This window comes from Schistocerca piceifrons, chromosome 1, assembly GCF_021461385.2.
Source record: "Schistocerca piceifrons isolate TAMUIC-IGC-003096 chromosome 1, iqSchPice1.1, whole genome shotgun sequence".
Lineage (NCBI taxonomy): Eukaryota > Metazoa > Arthropoda > Insecta > Orthoptera > Acrididae > Schistocerca > Schistocerca piceifrons.
In genome coordinates, this window is record NC_060138.1 from 1,133,463,054 (window position 1) to 1,133,484,392 (window position 21,339).

Genomic DNA, 21,339 nt, shown 5'->3' on the forward strand with positions numbered 1-21,339 from the left:
GGAAGTGTTGGGGAATGGGTACCAGGGCACCAGCATCGAGAAGCTTAGTGCAGGGTAGGCCCAGGTGACTGACAGCATGTGGGAGTTATGAAGGGATTTTATGGAGGAGGATCAGGTAGTGATAGTGGATGGAGCAGGGAATAGTCTTGATCAGGATGGAGAGTAAGATGTAGTTGTTGACCTGTGTAAAGATAGCTACTCAAACTGATGGCACCACTGTGCATTTCATGCATTCAGCATCATCTTAATGCAGCTGTTAGGTGCGTTAACATGGGGCTGGAGAAGGCACTGATGGCAGAAGGCATGGGTCACATTGCAGTGGTGCCAGTTGAGCCTATCAATAGATAGGGTTTCACTAGGCATGGCCTGCAACTGAACAGGTATGGGAAGGGGAGGCTGGCAAAGATTATAGGTGACAGTGTGGTGAGGGGTGGTGGGATCAGTCATGGAAAAATTCCTTTAGTAGTTAGTGTGAGAGCTGCACCTTTTTTAGATTGAAGTCAGCTGATAGGTATAACTGCTTGAAGGAAGTCCCTCTAATTAAGGGCTCACCTTCAGAGGACTTCATGTTTCCAAATAGAGAAGGAATTAGCATAGTCATCAAAATATAAGAGGTGGTAAAGATAAAGTTAGTGAACTGCTTATAGATGTTGACTCTGAAATTATTGGTATATCGGAGCACTACTTAAATAATTTGACAATTCTGGGGCTTCTTTTACCAGGATACTGATTAGCTGGCTGCTTTTCAAGGAGTTCCTTGCGGGGTTGCGGAGTGGCCATGTACGTAAATAAAAAAAAAAAAAAAAACAATATTCCATTTGAGTACATAGACATGGCACAGCATGGCAGTGAAAAGATATGTGAATATTTTGCAGGGGCAGGGGAATTTAATAAACTAAACTTGTAATGTTTGTTGTTTATAGGTCTCCTAACTCTGACTTCAGAGCATTTCTACTCAAGCCAGAGAGCGTTATTGATTCACTTTATAGGAAGTACCAGAAATTAGTCATATGTGGTAACTTCAGTATTAATTTGTATATGATTGTGCAAGAAAAAGGATGTTGATAGATCTAAATTCATATGATCTGATGCAGACTGTGTTTTTTCCCAGTAGGGTGCATGGTAACAGTAGCACAGCCATAGACAATACTTTTATTCATTAACTTCATTACTAGATGGGCATTCTGTTATTAAAAGAGTGAATGGCCTTTCAGACCATGGTGCACAAATTTTAACATTAAAAGGCTTTTGTACTCAAACAAATGTCACATATAATTACAAACTATGTAGGAAAGTTGATCCAGTGGCAACGAATTATTTAAACCTCATCAAGGAACAAGAGTGGCACTAAGTTTATAGTGCTGATAATAAGGTTGGCAAATATAATGCTTTCCTTAACACATTTCTCATGCTTTTTGGGAGTTGCTTTCCATTAGAACATTCTAAACGGGTTAATGGCAATAAAGGGTAGGCTGGGTGGCTGACTAGTGGGATAAGGATATAATGTAGAACAAAGCTGGAATTATACCAAAATGTTAGAAAAGTCAGAATCAAGCTACAGTTGCCCATTACAAACATTATTGTAAGGTGCTTAAAAATTTTATTAGGAAGGCAAAGAATATGTGGTGTGCAAATATAATAGCTAATTCATTGGATAAAATTAAAACCATATGGTCAGTTGTGAAGGAAGTGTCTGGTCAGCAGCACAAGGTTGACAATATGAAGTCTGTTCATAGTAAAAATATTTCTGCTGCTGATAAATCAGATATATGTACAGTATTTAACAATCATTTTCTGACCACTGCTGGTGAATTAGATAAAAATTTAGTTTCTACAGGGAGTCATACAACTCTCTTGGAAAATGCCTTTCCAAGATTGATGTCTGAAATACTCCTCTGTGATACTGACAAGGGAGAGACTGAGTCAATAATTAAATCACTGAAGACTAAGGACTCTCATGGGTGTGATGGAGTGCCTAGCAGAATATTTAAGTGCTGTGCCGCACATGTTAGCCCTGTGTTTAGCCATATTTGTGATTTTTCCTTTAGGAATGGTCAGTTTCCTGAACAATTAAGTACTCAGTAGTAAAGCCGCTTTATAAAACGGGAGAAAGGAATAATGTAAACAATTTTAGACCTATTTCTATGCCATCAGTGTTTGCTCAAGTTATTGAAAAGGCTGTGTATGTAAGTATAATTGATTTTTTATATCAAATAATTTGCTATCAAATGTGCAGTTTGGCTTTAGAAGTCATTTAACAAGTGAAAATGCTATATTCCGTCTTCTCTGTGAGGTAGTGGATGGGTTAAACAAAAGGTTTCGAACACTAGGCATGTTTTTTGATTTTACTAAGGCATTTGATTGTGTTGATCACAAAATATTGCTCCAAAAGTTGGACCATTACGGAATATAGGGAGTAGCTCACAATTGGTTCACCTCTTATTTTAGCAACAGACAGCAAATGGTCATTATTCACATTGTTGAGAATGGCTGTGATGTGGGGTCTGAGTGGGGTACGGTCAAATGGGGGGTTGCCCCAGGGATCAGTGTTGGGGCCACTCCTGTTCCTTATTTATATAAATGATATGTCCTCTAGTATTACGGGCAACTCTAAATTATTGCTGTTTGTTGATGACACTAGCTTGGTTGTACAGGATGTTGTGTATAACATTCAAACAATGCAGTTCATGACCTAAGTTCATGGTTTGTAGAAAATAAACTAATGCTAAATCATAGCAAGGCTCAGTTTTTACAGTTTCTAAGACAAAATCCAACAAAACCTGACTTTTTAATTTCACAGAAAGGGCATATGATTAGTGAAACTAAACAGTTCAAATTTCTAGATGTTCATATAGATAGTAAACTGTCGTGGAAAGCCCACGTTCAGGATCTGTTCAGAGACTTAATGCTGCCATTTTTACTATTCGAACGGTATCTGAGGTAAGTGATCGATCGACATGGAAATTAGTCTACTTTGCTTATTTTCATTCATTTATGTCATATGGTATTATATTTTGGAGTAACTCTTCCGATTCTAATAGGATATTTTTGGCTCAGAAATGGGCGGTTCGGGCAATACATGGTGTAAGTTCACGAGCCTCTTGTTGACCCGTGTTCACTAGTCTGGGTATTTTGACATTGGCCTCTCAATATACGAGGTGTGGCTAGAAAAAAACCGGACTAGTACTGGTGAAACAATAAAACAAATGCAATAAGGCTGAAAGTCGCGTGGCCTGTCACGTGACTCTCGCTCCGCCTACTGCTCGAGTTTCATCTGCCTCCTGCACTCAGTCTGCCCGTGGCGTCTGTTTTAAGTAGTTGACGTTTCGTCTGTGCGTCGGAAAATGTTGAGTGTACAGAAAGAACAGCGTGTTAGCATCAAATTTTGTTTCAAACTAGGAAAATCTGCAAGTGAAACATTTGTAATGTTATAACAAGTGTACGGCGATGATTGTTTATCGCGAACACAAGTGTTTGAGTGGTTTAAACGATTTAAAGATGGCCGCGAAGACACCATGGATGACACTCGCACTGGCAGACCATTGTCAGCAAAAACTGATGCAAACATTGAAAAAATCGGTAAACTTGTTCGACAAGATCGCCGTTTAACAATCAGAGCAGTGTCTGAGTTAACAGGAGTTGTCAAGGAAAGTGTTAGGCAGATTCTTCATGAAAGTTTCAACATGAACAAAGTGTGTTCAAAAATGGTTCCAAAGTGTCTCACAATTGAACAGAAGGAACGCCGAAGAATGATTTGACCTGACATCTTGGAAAACATTGAAAGTGATCCCACCTTCTTACAAAATGTTATTACTTGCGATGAATCGTGGTTTTTTACTTACGATCCCGAAACTAAACGCCAATTGATGCATTGGAAAACTCCTGGTTCTCCACGACAAAAAAAAACACGAATGTCAAACTCGAAATTCAAGGCAATGATGATTGTTTTTTTTTGACATCAAAGGGATTGTGCACATTGATTGGGTACCAGAGGGACAAACAGTGAATCAGCATTACTACATTAGCGTCCTGGCTACCCTACGTGAGCGAGTACGTAGAAAACGGAACGATTTGTGGAGAAAAAAGTCATGGATCCTTCACCAAGACAATGCCCCAGCTCACAGTGCGTTGTCAGTGAAGACGTTTTTGGCAAAACACAACATTCCCATCTTAGATCATCCACCCTACTCACCTGATTTGGCCCCCTGTAACTTTTTTCTTTTCCCTAAAGTCAAGTCAGCTTTGAAAGGAACTAGATTTGAGACTGTTGAAGCAGTAAAAGAAAAAGCGACGGAAGTAATGTATGGACTTACCGAAAATGATCTGCAGCATTGCTATGAACAGTGGAAAATTCGTATGGAGCGGTGTAGAGACCGAGGAGGAGAGTACATTGAAGGAGATAACATGAAATTGTAAATAATTGTAAATAAATGTTTTTTCCAGCATCAGTCCGGTTTTTTTCTAGCCGCACCTCGTATATATTTTTTACTGTCATTTCTTGTAAACAATATCTGCTTATTCCCAAGAATAAACAGCTTTCACTAAGTTAATACTTGGCAGAAATCCAACCTGCATTTGGATTAGTTTTCCTTAACTCTTGTGCTGTAAGATGTGCAGTATACTGCTGCATCCATTTTCAATAAGCTACCACAAGAATTCAAATATCTTAGCAGTAATCCACACACTTTAAAATCGAAACTGAAGTTTCCTCATGGGTCACTGCTATTCTGTTGAGGAGTCCCTTGAAAAATTAAGCTGATTCTTATGTTGTATTGCCAACGGCCTTGCCACAGTGGTAACACTGGTTCCCATCAGATCACCGAAGTTAAGCGCTGTCGGGCTGGGCTAGCACTTGGACCATCCAGTCTGCCGAGCGCTGTTGGTAAGCGGGGTGCACTCAGCCCTAATGAGGCAAACTGAGGAGCTACTTGATTGAGAAGTAGCGGCTCCAGTCTCAGAAATGGACTTACGGCCGGGAGACAGTGTGCTGAACACATGCCCCTCCATATCTGCATCCAATGACGCCTGTGGGCTGAGGATGACACAGCGGCCAGTCTGTACCTTTGGGTCTTCGTGGCCTGTGCGGGAGGAGACAGTTATGTTATATTGTTGACTGAGTTTACTGAAACTTATGGCTTGACTTTTTTTGGGTTCATACGCATTTTATTTTTATCTTTCATTACTTTTATGTTGTAATTTCATGTATGGACACATTCCATGATCATGGAGATTTGCTCCTGAATTTAGTCCTATGGAACTTGACTTATAAATAAATAAAATAATCCACTTCAATTCAAAAGGAACAATAATGTGCATAATTTCAATATCAGAAGAAAAAAATAACAGTCATTACTTTACATTAAGGTTGTCTTTAGCATAAAAGGGGGGTGGACTATGCTGCAACCAAAAATATTGATCATCAACATCTATACTCTGCAGCATTGTCAGCATGTAATCATATTTACAAATTAATTTGTTATTTGAATGTAAAAAGCTCCGTCCACATCTTTAACATTTATCACACAAATGATCTATGGAACATGATGAGACTAACTAAACGGCTGTACACCATTTCTGAAACCAAGCACATATGGATGTCCAATAAACAGTGTCATTGAGTCAAATAGTCCCCACAGGTAGCCCAATGTGTCTTAAAATTTTTTATGAATGCATTTGATGAATTAAAGACTTGTGAAGTTACAATGAATTTGTCACATGCCAATATGTAGCAAGTGGTTTTTAACGGGGAAACTAATACTTCTTGTTACTTGCATGTAACACAAACAGGATTGGTATCAGTGCAGTATTGCACTGATAAGTTGGTGACATCATTAATATGATTTTTAATAAATGGCCAGTGGTTTATGTCATTAACAACACAAACTCATTAACAAAACAAAATCCAGGAAACAAACCCTCAACAGGAAATGGGGGGGGGGGGGGGCGGAGTGATTTGATTTGGGCCAAGAATAACCTTGCTATCAACACCCACAATCATACTAAAAACTTGAATATTTTACTGCAGTGGGGGAAAATAGTGGTTTTGATCAAGGAATCAAATGTAACTACAGTTGACCATATAGTTATGGAATAGATGTACAAAGTATATAAAAAAAGAATTGTTACACATTCATGGCTCACTGTCACTTTCCAACCTAAATTAGGCCTAAGGATACACTACAGAGCAACTTGTAACCATAAACGTCATTTTACAAAAATGGCTCTTTTGTTGTCTTCAACAACTCGGAGCCAGAGTATCTCCTTGCAACCTAATATAGACTTTGGGCTACACTAAATTCAGTCCGCCATTGCAACCATGGCTGGAGGAACACAAATAGGTGTAATTGACAGCATGGTTTGGTACATCATTCCTCTTACCAGATTGCCATATTCATTAGAGCTGTATTGCCTTATTAAAGAACATGGGGTATAAACGTATTGCAGACAAAAAATATTGCTGACATCTATACATCTGAAACATAAAACAAAAACATGCCTATCATAATCTATGTAACATATACCATCACACACCAAAACATATACGGCTTGCATTGTTTACTAGTCCTACACAGACAATCCCCCTCCCCTTTTTGTCCTAGTCTCCCTCCTCTGCTTGGAGCTGTATCCTCAACTATCACCCCATCTGATTTTTTAGCCAATGTTGTTATCTTGCGAATCCCTACCCACAGTATATACTTTTATTTTCTGCTTGTGACAATCATGTATGGTTCAGAAATGTGCTTGCTGGCAGCAAACCATCTCATAGAATGGCTGTAAATGCTGCAAAATATTGTATGTTTTATCTGGCACTGAGAGATACTCAGGGACTTTCAAATGAACCCTCATTCTCATAAAATAGAAGTCCGATAATCTTTATGTTAACATTTCAGCTTTGCTGTGTATGTTCCTTTAGTCTCTAGAAACCAGTGTCCCTAAAACTTCTATGGAAAGCATCGATGTCCAATCTTTTGATAATTTAGGGAATATTATTATTGAAATCCATAAGTGATGTAGTCATTCAGTATATCATATATCTACTTTCAAATTCATCAAAGTACATCTGAGGCCGGCCGTGGTGGCCGTGCAGTTCTAGGCGCTTCAGTCTGGAACCGCGTGACTGCTACGGTCGCAGGTTCGAATCCTGCCTCAGACATGGATGTGTGTGATGTGCTTAGGTTAGTTAGGTTTAAGTAGTTCTAAGTTCTAGGGGACTGATGACCTAGGATGTTAAGTCCCATAGTGTTCAGAGCCATTTGAACCAAAGTACATCTGACACTCAGGAAAAGTATTGATTTCTGCTTTTATTACATAAAGATGGTGTTTGCTCATCGGCATGATAATGGAAAATCTCAAGTAGAATTCCAACATTGTAATGAATGAAGAGAACTACCCAATATTATTGCACCTGGGGGTGAGGGTGCTTTGGTTGGCTTATCCTGAGTTTTCATTGTGCTGTTTCATGAGGAGATGCTGAACCACTTGATAGTATATGCACAGCTGTCTTTAAATCTTTCCCAGCGTGATGTGTTTCTTTAGTAACCACTGTGTATTTGTTTACTTTAGCATCACTGTGTGTTTCCGATAATGGCTCGGGGGGGGGGGGGGACATGCAATAATACACAACTGCTGTATCAGTGGACAGAGAAAAAATGTTTTCTTTTTTCCCTCACATCTAGAAAAGAACATCTGCTTAGATTTTAATTATGCATATTGCCTTTTTAATGTATCTGAACTCTTCATATGTGATAAAACTTTTAATTTTAACTATGCAATTTGAGTTTTGGATCTGCTTCTTAATAATAGATTTATTTGGGTACTACGTCTCAAAGAGTTGAAGATTATGTACCACAAACAACTTAACATTTTTAAGTGTCACAGCAAATGAACTTGGGAAGTTGACAGGTCTGAATTCCTGCAGCTTCACAGGGCTTTTGTTTGGTCATGACTTAACACAGGGTGTTTAAAAAAATTATCCCACATTCTTATCAGAGAGAACACATTTCAAGACTAGAAAAAAGGCATATAAATATATGTTCAGGCTGTCAACTGACTCACAACATTATCAGCTCTAATGTATTGCTCGTAAATAGATGACGCGACCTATTTTTGTTTGCTTATATGATTGCTAAACAATCACTAAAAAGTCGCGATAATTAAATATTTGGAGGTATATACATAGTACAATTTAAAATGGAACAACTTTGTAAAACTAACCATAGGAAAGGCAAATAACTGAAATTCACTGAAAGGACATGTTGTCTATCCTGGGATAAGGTAGCTTACAAAATCATCATTCAGCTCATATTCAAGTATTGGTCCTTACCACATGGGACTGTAGCTTAAGTGCCTAAACAAGTCTGTATTTGCAGTGAAAATGATGTCAGATAAGGAGATATAAATATAAAAAAAAAACTTGCATACTTTGCTTACTTTCATTCTGTTATGTCATATGGGATCATATTCTGGGGTAAATCATCTAACCAAGTGACAGTTTTTCGCATGCAAAAGCATGTAATAAGAATCATTTGTGGTGTAAATTCAAGAACATCCTGTAGAAACCTGTTCAAGGATCTTTGTATTCTAACCACTGCTTCTCAGTATATTTATTCCTTAATGAAATTTGTTGCAAGTAATATATCTCTATTTCCAACTAATAGCTCAACACACAGGATTAATAATAGAAATAAGAACAATCAACATGAAGACCTAAAATCACGTACCCTGGTCCAAAAAGGGGTTCAATATTTAGGAATACACATTTTCAATAAATTGCCAGCAACCATTAAAAACTTGGTTTCTGATAAAGCACAGTTTAAACAGAGTTTTAAAGACTTTTTGATAGGCAACTCTTTCTACTCTATAGATGAATATCTTAACAGAGACTTTAGGCCAGCTTAAGTAAAACGGCCTTGCTGTGCTGGTACTGCGAACGGCTGAAAGCAAGGGGAAACTACAGCCGTAATTTTTCCCGAGGACATGCAGCTTTACTGTATGATTAAATGATGATGGCGTCCTCTTGGGTAAAACATTCCGGAGGTAAAATAGTCCCCCATTCGGATCTCCGGGTGGGGACTACTCAAGAGGACGTCGTTATCAGGAGAAAGAAAACTGGCGTTCTACGGATTGGAGCGTGGAATGTCAGATCCCTTAATCGGGCAGGTAGGTTAGAAAATTTAAAAAGGGAAATGGATAAGTTAAAGTTAGATATAGTGGGAATTAGTGAAGTTCAGTGGCAGGAGGAACAAGACTTTTGGTCAGGTGATTACAGGGTTATAAATACAAAATCAAATAGGGGTAATGCAGGAGTAGGTTTAATAATGAATAAAAAAATAGGAGTGCGGGTTAGCTACTACAAACAGCATAGTGAACGCATTATTGTGGCCAAGATAGACACAAAGCCCAAGCCTACTACAGTAGTACAAGTTTATATGCCAACTAGCTCTGCAGATGATGAAGACATAGATGAAATGTATGACAAGATAAAAGAAATTATTCAGGTAGTGAAGGGAGACGAAAATTTAATAGTCATGGGTGACTGGAATTCGTCAGTAGGAAAAGGGAGAGAAGGAAACATAGTAGGTGAATATGGATTGGGGGGAAGAAATGAAAGAGGAAGCCGCCTTGTAGAATTTTCACAGAGCATAACTCAATCATAGCCAACACTTGGTTCAAGAATCATGAAAGAAGGTTGTATACCTGGAAGAATCCTGGAGATACTAAAAGGTATCAGATAGATTACATAATGGTAAGACAGAGATTTAGGAACCAGGTTTTAAATTGTAATACATTTCCAGGGGCAGATGTGGATTCTGACCACAATCTATTGGTTATGAACTGTAGACTAAAACTGAAGAAACTGCAAAAAGGTGGGAAATTAAGGAGATGGGACCTGGATAAACTGAAAGAACCAGAGGTTGTACAGAGTTTCAAGGAGAGCATAAGGGAACAATTGATAGGAATGGGGGAAAGAAATACGGTAGAAGAAGAATGGATAGCTTTGGGGGATGAAGTAGTAAAGGCAGCAGAGGATCAAATAGGTAAAAAGACGAGGGCTAGTAGAAATCCTTGGGTAACAGAAGAAATATTGAATTTAATTGATGAAAGGAGAAAATATAAAAAGGCAGTAAATGAAGCAGGCAAAAAGGAATACAAATGTCTCAAAAATGAGATCGACAGGAAGTGCAAAATGGCTAAGCAGGGATGGCTAGAGGACAACTGTAAGGATGTAGAGGCTTATCTCACTAGGGGTAAGATAGATACTGCCTACAGGAAAATTAAAGAGGCCTTTGGAGAAAAGAGATCCACTTGTATGAATATCAAGAGCTCAGATGGAAACCCAGTTCTAAGCAAAGAAGGGAAAGCAGAAAGGTGGAAGGAGTATATAGAGGGTCTATACAAGGGCGATGTACTTGAGGACAATATTATGGAAATGGAAGAGGATGTAGATGAAGATGAAATGGGAGATACAATATTGTGTGAAGAGTTTGACAGAGCACTGAAAGACCTGAGTCGAAACAAGGCCCTGGGAGTAAACAACATTCCATTAGAACTACTGATGGCCTTGGGAGAGCCAGTCCTTTCAGAACTCTACCATCTGGTGAGCAAGATGTACGAGACCGGCGAAATACCCTCAGACTTCAAGAAGAATATAATAATTCCAATCCCAAAGAAAGCAGGTGTTGACAGATGTGAAAATTACCGAACTATCAGTTTAATAAGTCACAGCTGCAAAATACTAACGCGAATTCTTTACAGACGAATGGAAAAACTGGTAGAGTTTCTTCGGCCGACTGGAAGCAGGAGAGGCATCATAGGACATTTTAATTTCTGCTGTCCTGAATATAGTTTAATGGCATCCGGTGCAAAATATACAATTTTCAATTCCACAGACCGAAATACAGTGACGTGCGATAGAAGAACGCTGTGTGAAGAGGGGTGGTACTGCACTTTGGCACACTTAAGATCAGATAACATGTCTTACAATTCCTCGGACACTTATGTTTTATGTATCAGAGTCTTCAGAAAGATGTGCACTACAAAATGAACGTATTTTTGAAAATTCGATTGTTTTTAAATTTTTGACGTCCTATCTCAAACGCTCGAAGGACACCACTGTCTACTATTGCCCCAGTTCAGAAATACCGTAGATACGGGTCTGATGCGCAGAGCAGTCTTGAGTTATAATAGGGAAGCAGCTAGTCTCCTTGTGACCCGTGTTTACATTTAATGATTTTGCTGTTTCCTCTTTGTCTACTGCACTCACGTCAAATGAAAACAAAATTGATTTCTTTGGCCGGGAGCTATCATGTGAATTAAAATACATTCACATAATTATGGAAGGCTAAAATATGTTATTAGTTTCAGATTTTATTTTATTTCCACCTTTCTGACAGTCAAGCATTAATTGCCACGCAGAACAATGAAGTTATATTTATTGGTTTGCTGAAGAAATTTTCTTTTATTAATCTTTTCCGCTGAGACAGTCAATATATTTGAAACAAAGGGTTTAATTTCAAACTATTGACTAGTTTCAACTGTTTGGTGCATTTCAAGTGTACGTTTTCATCTTCTAGCACATATGGCATTATGCCATAACAAAGAACCAGACATGAGATAACAAAGTACTGGTAGCCAAGGAAATTTACATTCCGAAATCAAATTGAAAAACTTAATATTAGGTCGATGCCTACTTCACTGGGAATCTGGGACTCATTTAAAAATCAGCTCTTTGATGACGAGCCACTTAGAAGAATTTATAGCCCAGAAGATCACACTTTTATGTCGTTATTAAAAAATTTACTGGCACATTTGTCTGATATATCTTAAAATTTAATACGTGCATAAAAGACCAACATTATATGTGAAAGCTTAGCTTCTCTTGCAGCGTATTGGCCTTGGAGACCAATATTATATGTGAAAGCTTTGTTTTTCTTGTAGCAACATTATATATATTAATTTAAACCATTAACTTTTCCTGTTCGTGTGTTCGCGCTACTTAACAGTGATGTTGCTATTGGCTGACTACACCACGTGTCCGATGCTCTGAATATCCGCTGTCATCGGCTGGTGAGATCACGTGACATGAGCTATGACTGGCTTACAAATACTCATCGCAATCTCGATTTCAATGCTTCGGAAAGTAACATGCGGTGTTTGGTGGAATTCGAATTTATACTTTCGTAATACGAAAATGGCAGCATACATGTTACTGCACATCAAACATCTTTCCAAAAGGTGTTTCGTCTTCCAAAGTGCCGGGAAATTCTATGCCCATGTATAAAACCATAACCATTCAAAGGATTGATAAGTTATACAGCTCTGAGAGAAAATATACTGTCAATTAATGGGGAAAAACTATGCTTCCACTCGGGAGAAAGTGTATATTTAACTGGGAAATCCGGGAGAAATCCGGGAATTTTTTTTTTTTTCCCCACGTATACACCCTGGTTACGCTGCAATATACTGCAGGAGTAATAAGAAAAAGCTACCACCGAGAGTAAAAATTTCCTCCTGCCAGATATAAATAGTGGAGGGCAGTCAGCAACAGACAGAAGCCATTAGGAAGCAGTTCGGATCTGAGGACGGACGTGGTCTGTGTCCGAATGTTCAATCTTCGTAGGTGACGATTCCAGAAGTCTGTTCCAGCTCCCAGGAGTCATCCGTTCACCGCCAGATGTCAACTTCAGTTCTGGAGGTTGGCCCGAGTTCAGTTGGCACCATGGCAGACTAACTACAGCGAGAACTTCCAGCAGGACTGGCCGCAGCGCAGTCTTGGTCACAGGCGCCGCCAGGGCTGACGCCCGCACTTCATGGCAACCCGGCCCCCCCCAGCGCGTGGTCCATCCATGACAGGACCTCGCAGACATCACGACTGATGGCGTCCCGGCCGCCGGTGCAGCAGGCGTCGGGAGCTGGCCCCATGGCGCGTAGTCCGTCCATGCCGGGACCTTGCGGATATCGCGACTGACGGCTTCCCAGCTGCCGATGCCTGCTGCACTGCACCAGCTGACCTCACGGCGGCGCAGCTCCGTGGACATGCCCATACTGAGGAACTGAGCAGCGATGAGTTCATCTCAACCACAGGTTATCCTGGCTTCAGCAGAGCACTGGTGACCTGAGGCTCCAGAGTGTGATCAGCGGCAGGCGTTGCGCGCATTGTCGGAGAATCTACACAGCAGCAGCCAGGCGGAGGGATCCGCAGGGCTGGGCAGCGATGACAAGGGAGAAATTGTAAAGAAAGTTCAATAAATAATTGTAAACTCCATGCCATCTCAGTCTTTGGCGCAGCCACTGTGTCTGCAGCTAACAAGTGGTGCAGAAGTCGTAATAGCATATACTGTACTCGAACATTATGAATCACCTTGAAGAAAATGACTTATTGATACATAACCAATAGGGATTCAGAAAATATTGTTCTTGTGCAACACAGCTATCTCTTTATTGCCATGAAGTAATGAGTGCTGTCGACAAGGGATCTCAGATTGCTTCCATATTCCTAGGTTTCCAGAAGGCTTTTGACACCATTCCTCACAAGTGACTATTAATCAAATTGCATGCATATGGAGTATCATCTGAATTGTGTGACTGGATTCGTGATTTCCTCTCAGAGAGGTCACAGTTCGTAGTGATAGATGGTAAATCATCAAGTAGAACAGAAGTGATATCTGGTGTTCTGCAAGGTAGTGTCATAGGTCCTCTGCTGTTCCTGATTTATGTAAATGATCTAGGTGATAATCTAAGCCAGGCTGTTCCAGCTCGTCGGCTCCGTTGTGAGCCGTGGAGCGCTCCCTGCTCCAGGGAGCCGCATCGCTCGTTGTGACCATTCAAGTGGGCCGGCACGTGGCACGGCTGGCTGAGGCAGGCGGCAAGGCAAGCATTTTGACGTGCCAGCGGCGTCTTACAAGATCGACAACCTCATACTCTTAGCTGCTAAGACGTGGTGACATGCTACACCAGGAAATACGATGTTCAGGAAATAAATAAGAAATATCAGGCATCAAAGTGCTCACAGCGTTAATGCAGAGGATGGCCTTCATTGTTGCATCCTGAAGAAATGATCGTTCCTTATTTTTTACTCTTTTCATTGCTGAGAAAAGCTGCTCACAACAATACGTAGACCCAAACATGCACATGATCTGAGCGGCATTGTTGTGAAGCTTGGGAAATGTTTTTTTGCTGTAATGAACGATACCATCGTGACAAATCCAACGTGTTGTAGTACTTCTCTTTCAACAAAGTTGAATTTTGCAAATCAATTATCTCCAATTGAAGAGACAGTGACAAGTCATCGGGGGAAAATGAAAAAGGAGTGCTGAACACCTTAAGTTCCATTTCCAAACTAGTGAGGTCTCGGAATCGTGTTTCAAACAACATGATGAGCTGCTTTAACTTTGCATGGTAATCCCCGAAAGTAGTACCTTCAGGTAGTTTTAAAGAAGCAAGACGATTGAAGACCGTTAAATGTCCATTACTCATCTGCCTCTCAAACAAATGTAACTTTTACATGAACGCTTTGATCTGGTCGTGCATGTCAACGATTAGCTGCCCTTTGCCCTGCAGTGACAGATTTAAAGTATTCAGATGCATAGTTATATCAGCTAGGAACGCCAGGTCTGATATCCATTTTATATCTTTCAGACAATGCATTTCTTCCCCTTTCATTTCGAGAAAAGGGGATATTTCCTCACGAATGACAAAGAAAACATCAAGAACTTTTCCCCGACTCAGTCAACGAACTGTACTATGGTAAGGTATATCCCCATACTCCTCTTCCATATCTTTCAGGAATCCTTTGAACTGGCGATGATTCATGCTGTGACGCCGCCAAAATTCACACACTTCACGACGTCTTTCATTACGCCACCTAGCTCTACTGTTTCAGCACAAAGTGCCTCTTGGTGAATAAAACAATGAAGAGTCAAAATGTCTTTCCTGAATTCGTCCCTGAGTTTATTTTTCAAACGATAACCTTGGTGACGCCCGATCATTTGTAGTGCACCGTCTGTCGCTACAGAATGGAGCTTATCCCACGGCAAATTCATATTGTCCACTGATTCACAAACAGCTTCAAAAATGTCACGTATTGTTGCGGTGTAATCGAGTGGTACCACATCCAAGAGTTCTTCAGTTACCTGCAGCTCCATGTCGACACCTCGCACAAAGACTGCAAGTTGAGCACAGTCTGATGTGTCGCTGCTTTCGTCAAGTGCTAGCGAAAATGCAACAAAGCTCTCCGCCTTTTTCCTGAGCTGGGTCTCTAAATCCGCTGCTATGTCCAGGATTCGACGAGACATTGTTTGCTTCGACAGGCAAACCCCTTCAATTGCCTGCACCTCCATTGGAAACAAACATTCTGCAACTGCTACCGTGCACGATTTTACGAGTGGTCCCACCTAAAATGGCTTGCCACTTGTCACAATGATGTGAACGACCCTGTAGCTTAGTCGAATTGCAGATTCAGTAGTGTTTTCTCCGCTCTCATTCACTTGAAAATAATAAACGCATTACAGAACCGTTTCTGAACTTACGTCTCCTGGTATGTCGTTCTTAAGCCTCGCTACCAGTTCTCTGCGTGCAACGCCTTCTACCTGATCTTAGTGCGCTGCGTGAAGACGTATATAATGTCGTTGTATATTGTACCTCTTTACAGAATTAAATACTTTATGACATATAAGACATTGTGGACGACCATCCCTCTCAATGAATAGAAAGGTATCCTCCAATGGAGGTACTGGGCTCCCGCGGCTAGTCATAGCTGTCATTGAACACGGATTATTGTGTCAGTTGCGGCTGCATATGGCCAGGGGGCAGTGAGTCCGCTTTCCCCCTCCACGCGGGCTCCAAGCTGCCGAAGTGAGCGCTCCGGAGTGCTCCGGCTCCCTGGAGCTCGGTTGGAACAGCCTGATCTAAGCAGTCCCCTTAGATTGTTTGCAGGTGATGCTGTAATTTACCGTCTAGTAAAATCATCAGATGATCAATTCCAATTACAAAATGTATGGTGCAAAAAGTGGCAATTGGAACTAAACAAAGAAAAGTGCGAGGTCATCCACATGGGTACTAAAAGAAATCCGATAAATTTTGGGTATACGATAAATCGCACAAATCTAAGGGCTGTCAATTCGACTAAATACCTAGGAATTACAATTACGAGCAACTTAAATTGGAAAGACCACATAGATAATATTGTGGGGAAGGCGAAACAGATACTGCCCTTTGTTGGCAAATCACTTAGAAGATTCGACAAATCCACTAAAGAGACAGTCTACATTACACTTGTCTATCCTGTGCTGGAATATTGCTGCACGGTATGGGATCCTTACCAGGTAGGATTGATGGAAAAGAAAAAGTGCAAAGAAGGGCAGCTTGTTTCGTGTTATCGTGCAATAGGAGTGAGAGTGTCACTGATATGATACTTGAGTTGGGGTGGCAGTCATTGAAACAAAGGCGGTTTTCTTTGTGGCGGGATCTATTTACGAGATTTCAATCACCATCTTTCTCTTCCTAATGCTAAAATATTTTGTTGACACTCACCTACGTAGGGAGAAATGATCATCATAATAAAATAAGAGATATCAGAGCTCGTACAGAAAGATTTAGGTGTTCCTTTTCCCACGCGCTCTTCGTGAGTGGAATGGTAGAGAAGTAGTATGAAAATGGTACGATGAACCATCTGCGAAGCACTTAAGTGTTGCAGATTAACCATCTAGATATAGATGTCGAGGAGGCCAGATTATCAGAGGAACACTTACATTGACCCATAACATCACGATAGAGTAAGCACAACTTTAATTTTCAGTTGGAAATAGTGTCTGAAATACTGTTTCCATGTTAAAACTCTAACAAAATTATAAGAAATTGTTCACACACAAAAAAAATCATACACAAAATTGTAATGTATAAAGCACCAGAGATGCGATGATTGGGCCAAGAGAGAAGTCAGACATTCAGAGGTCAGATTAGTGAGGTTTCACTGTAGAACAAAAATCACCCACCTCCACACATGCTAGGGTGGCTTGTCGATGTATGTACCTTATAATTGTTGGCAATATAGTAGTGATATTGTTGTTTGGTAGGGTTTTTATGTAGAAAACTTTTTTATTTGCCACTCCCAAATACCATTTCATAGGATCATATTTATGTAATTATATTTCAACATTCATAACCTCATTCTTTGGTCATTGTTTTATTCTAGAATGAAAGGAAATGCTATGAAGTGATTCAACCCTGTGACAGCAGGACATGCAGGGTGTATGATGATGGGGGCTGGGAGAGTAGGCTGAGGGGTGATCTTTGGAAAACAGTTTTACGCTTCACTTATCTGAATCATTCTTTCACTATCTAGGAATTCTTCCATCCTACCCTGTGGACTACCCAGCGACATAAGGAAATATTGTGGAGGGCAGCTCCCATTGTTCTCACAAACATTGGCACTTCCACAAACTCTTTAAAAATGTTAATATGTGTCTGTGGAATAGCACAGTAAAATTGATTGTGAAAAATGACTTTGTATTCGTTTTATGAAATTTATACGTGCATATGCAGCAAAATCACTGATAATTTTGCTATTCAGCACCCTAAAATCAACAATAAAGATAATAACAGCAGCCTACTGTGCTGTGCATTTCTTCCAAATATGTTGTTGGAAGTTATAAATATATTATCAAGTGTCATATCTATTGATGATGGAACAGATCCTTGTATGACCACTCGGATTCAAGTTTTCCATGATTTCCTCAAATAATTCCAAACAAATACTGGGATGGTTCCAATTTCCTTCCCCATCCTTGAAACAATCCGAGCTTGTGCTCCATCTCTAATGACCTTGATGTCAACGGTAAATCGATCCGTAATTGTCCTTCCTTCCTTTTCATACCAACTGAACATGAAGTTAATTTCATCTAAGTCAACTTCTTGAAAATGGTTAATATACTTTCTAAATTTTTTTCCAGGGGTCAGGTCAAGCCAAATTTATTGTTGTTTCCCTCTCAGTTCAGCCAGTTCTGTCTTTGGCTGAAGCTTTCCACATAGAACCAGAAGATGCTGCTCGAAAACTTACTGGTAAGTGAAATGATATTAGCTACAGATATCATCATCATTTTTCTGCTGCAGCAAGCTGGATATGACTTCTTCCACTTCTCTTGTCCTTCCACAACGTTTGCTTATTTATCTGACACCAGTTGGCACCTCAAATGTTGAGATCTAATAAGATTCGTTCCAGAGGGACAATAATGGTTCAAATTCCTGTCAGCCCATCTACATTTAGGGTTTTCATGGTTTCCTTAAATCGTTTAAGGCAATCGCCAGGGTGAGCCCTTTGGAAGGGACACAGCTGATTGCCTTCTCCGATCTGAACATGTGCTCTGTCTTTAATGACCTCTTCATCAATGTGGTGTTAAACGTTAATCTTCCTTTTTCTCCTCCCCCTCCCCCAACATCGGGAGTTCACTGAGGCTTTTTGCAGATGATGCTGTGGTGTATCGAGGGGTTGTAACAGTGGAAAATTGTACTGAAATACAGGAGGATCTGCAGCGAATTGACGCATGGTGCAGTGAATGACAATTCAATCTCAATGTAGACAAGTGTAAAGTGCTGCGAATACATAGAAAGATAGATCCCTTATCATTTAGCTGCAAAATAGCAGGTCAGCAACTGGAAGCAGTTAATTCCATAAATTATTTGGGAGTACGCACTAGGAGTGATTTAAAATGGAATGATCATATAAAGTTGATCGTTGGTAACGCAGATGCCAGACTGAGATTCATTGTAAGAATCCTAAGGAAATGCAATCCGAAAACAAAGGAAGTAGGTTACAGTACGCTTGTTCGCCCACTGCTTGAATACTGCTCAGCAGTGTGGGATCCGTACCGGATAGGGTTGATAGAAGAGAGAGAGAAGATCCAACGGAGAGCAGCGCGCTTCGTTACAGGATCATTTAGTAATCGCGAAAGCGTTACGGAGATGATAGATAAACTCCAGTGGAAGACTCTGCTGGAGAGACGCTCAGTAGCTCGGTACGGGCTTTTGTTGAAGTTTCGAGAACATACCTTCACCGAGGAGTCAAGCAGTATATTGCTCCCTCCTACGTATATCTCGCGAAGAGACCATGAGGATAAAATCAGAGAGATTAGAGCCCACACAGAAGCATACCGGCAATCCTTCTTTCCACGAACAATACGAGACTGGAATAGAAGGGAGAACCGATAGAGGTACTCAGGGTACCCTCCGTCACACACCGTCAGATGGCTTGTAGAGTATGGATGTAGATGTAGATGTAGATGTAGAAGATGCTTCTCGGTTAGTTGTAACATCTCTGTGCCATTACATGTGTGAATTATGTGCTGCAGTTGACAATCAGCTCTTTGTGAGTGTTTGTATTTCCTCATTTTTGTTTATTAGTAGGGGGATATTTGGTGTTCAGTGTGAAACTGTTCTATATTAATAAACTTAAAATAAAAAAAGAGTGATAATGGTTTTGTATCTTTTACTGAACTTCAGAAAGCAGTCGTTCAGAACTTTCACTTATTACAGGTGAATTCCGTGAGTGCCACTGATGTATCATTCTAGCAACAATGTAATGGCATATGGCTTGGAAGAAATTGGATATCCCCCCCCCCCCCCAATCTCAGTTGCATTGATAAACAATTTTTGGTGCAGTGGTTAATGGTTTTGGGGTGACGCAACCATTCTCAAACCACACACCTTTTTATTAAGTGTAACTAGTCATACAGGTGGTGCCAAAAGGCATGAATAGCTCCAGTATAGAAACAAGTACTCTAACTGATATTAGCCTTTGTGTTTACCGTTGCAACTGACTGACACAACATAAAAAAGTCAAATTTCCTCAGTACTGAACAGTTGCAGATTGCCCATCCTGTGGCATCATGCCTTGAATCAGCAATGTAATGGCTTTCCAGTTTCAAGCAGAGCCTTTGTGGTAGAGGTAATGATAAAGATATTGCTAATGAGCACACTGAATTTTTGGAGACCATTCTACAGTTATGTACACCTAATCAGTTGTATATTGTCATGTCCTTAATCTGTGGTATAAAGTCAATTTCAGTCATGTATACCAGTGTTAGTTTCAGAATATTCACAATCATTAGAGTATACTAAAGCATTAGCTTAAGTTGTGTTCACACCTAAATATAAAATAATAAATAAATACGCTTTTGTCACCTGTATCAGAATGAATTCCCAGATAATGGAATTTTGCATATTTGGGTGGAATCTGGAGTACAAAGGAAATATGTTTACTGTTGTCTGTTGCAGGTTACTTCAAATCACAAGGGGCTGACCTTGTGCTGGATATGAGATTAGCTGAGGACATAGTGTTGATAGAAAGCCAAAAAGAATTTATTGATCGGTATAAAAAGGCAGAGAATGGTACCTCTGAATGCCTCCCTGTTCTGGCATCAACGTGCCCTGGTAAGATTAACATTTTCAGTGGTGTACTGAATAACTCCATACTTCCATTTCTCCCTCAAACTCACCCCCTCATGCACGATCCATTCTTTTCCAGCTCTCCCCTTCCCTTTGTAGAATACTGACACCATCTCTTTTTAAAAATTGTTTGGTCCAAAAATCCTGTAGCTCTGGAGACACTGCTGTCCTCAGTATATGCCAGTATTTGTCTAATTTCTTTCATTCCAGTCATTACATCTATTTACTTCCATCTATCTTCAGTAGATATATAAATTGTAGTTACCTGCTGCTGTTCTGTATGTATGATCAGGCTAATCTCATGAACTACAGGATTTTGGTACAGTTTTCACTAATAGATATACTGATTTTCAAGAAAGGTTTGTGTACACGATTTATGAATATTTCGTGCAAATTGGCTAAACTTTGATGAAAACAGTGCCATTGCCATATACGAGTAGCAGCAAATGGTAGAACATCTTGGAATTGTGGTAGCTTGCATGGCTTAGTGCTCCTCGATCCAGCCGTGATCCACTCCCACTGCCCCCAAATCGCGCTCCTGTTAACTTTCCAGAATTTCGTAACCTTGAATCTTGCCTCACCATCATTCCCCAAACCCCTCAACATGCAAACTAACTTTACATCCGCAGAAGGAACCGCAGTCCATCATCTAAAAACTTATCCCGAGCTTGTAATCCTAACTGCGGACGAAGGCTCCTCCACTTGTTTTTAACCACAAGGATTACATTGCAGATGGACTGTGCCAGCTATCAGATACATCCACCTACAAACCTTGACACAATGACTCCATTCCAGAAATCTGGCAGGATCTCCAGTCACTCCTCAAATCCTTAGGCCCATCCCAGAACTTCTCCCTGGAGTCCATCTCCTTGCTCACACCTACCACTCCTCGCACTCCTA

The 21,339-nt window shown here is 40.3% G+C and overlaps 1 protein-coding gene across 1 annotated transcript in view; it reads left to right on the forward strand.

Annotated features, from left to right (window-relative positions):
- LOC124780484 (probable cytosolic Fe-S cluster assembly factor CPIJ010948) overlaps window positions 1–21,339 on the forward strand; it is a 68,011-nt gene that overhangs the window by 2,322 nt on the left and 44,350 nt on the right. Inside the window, exons 4-5 of the mRNA XM_047253783.1 lie at window positions 17,949–18,057; window positions 20,269–20,424. Coding sequence (XP_047109739.1) covers window positions 17,949–18,057; window positions 20,269–20,424 — 265 coding nt within the window. The remainder of the gene's footprint in view (window positions 1–17,948; window positions 18,058–20,268; window positions 20,425–21,339) is intronic.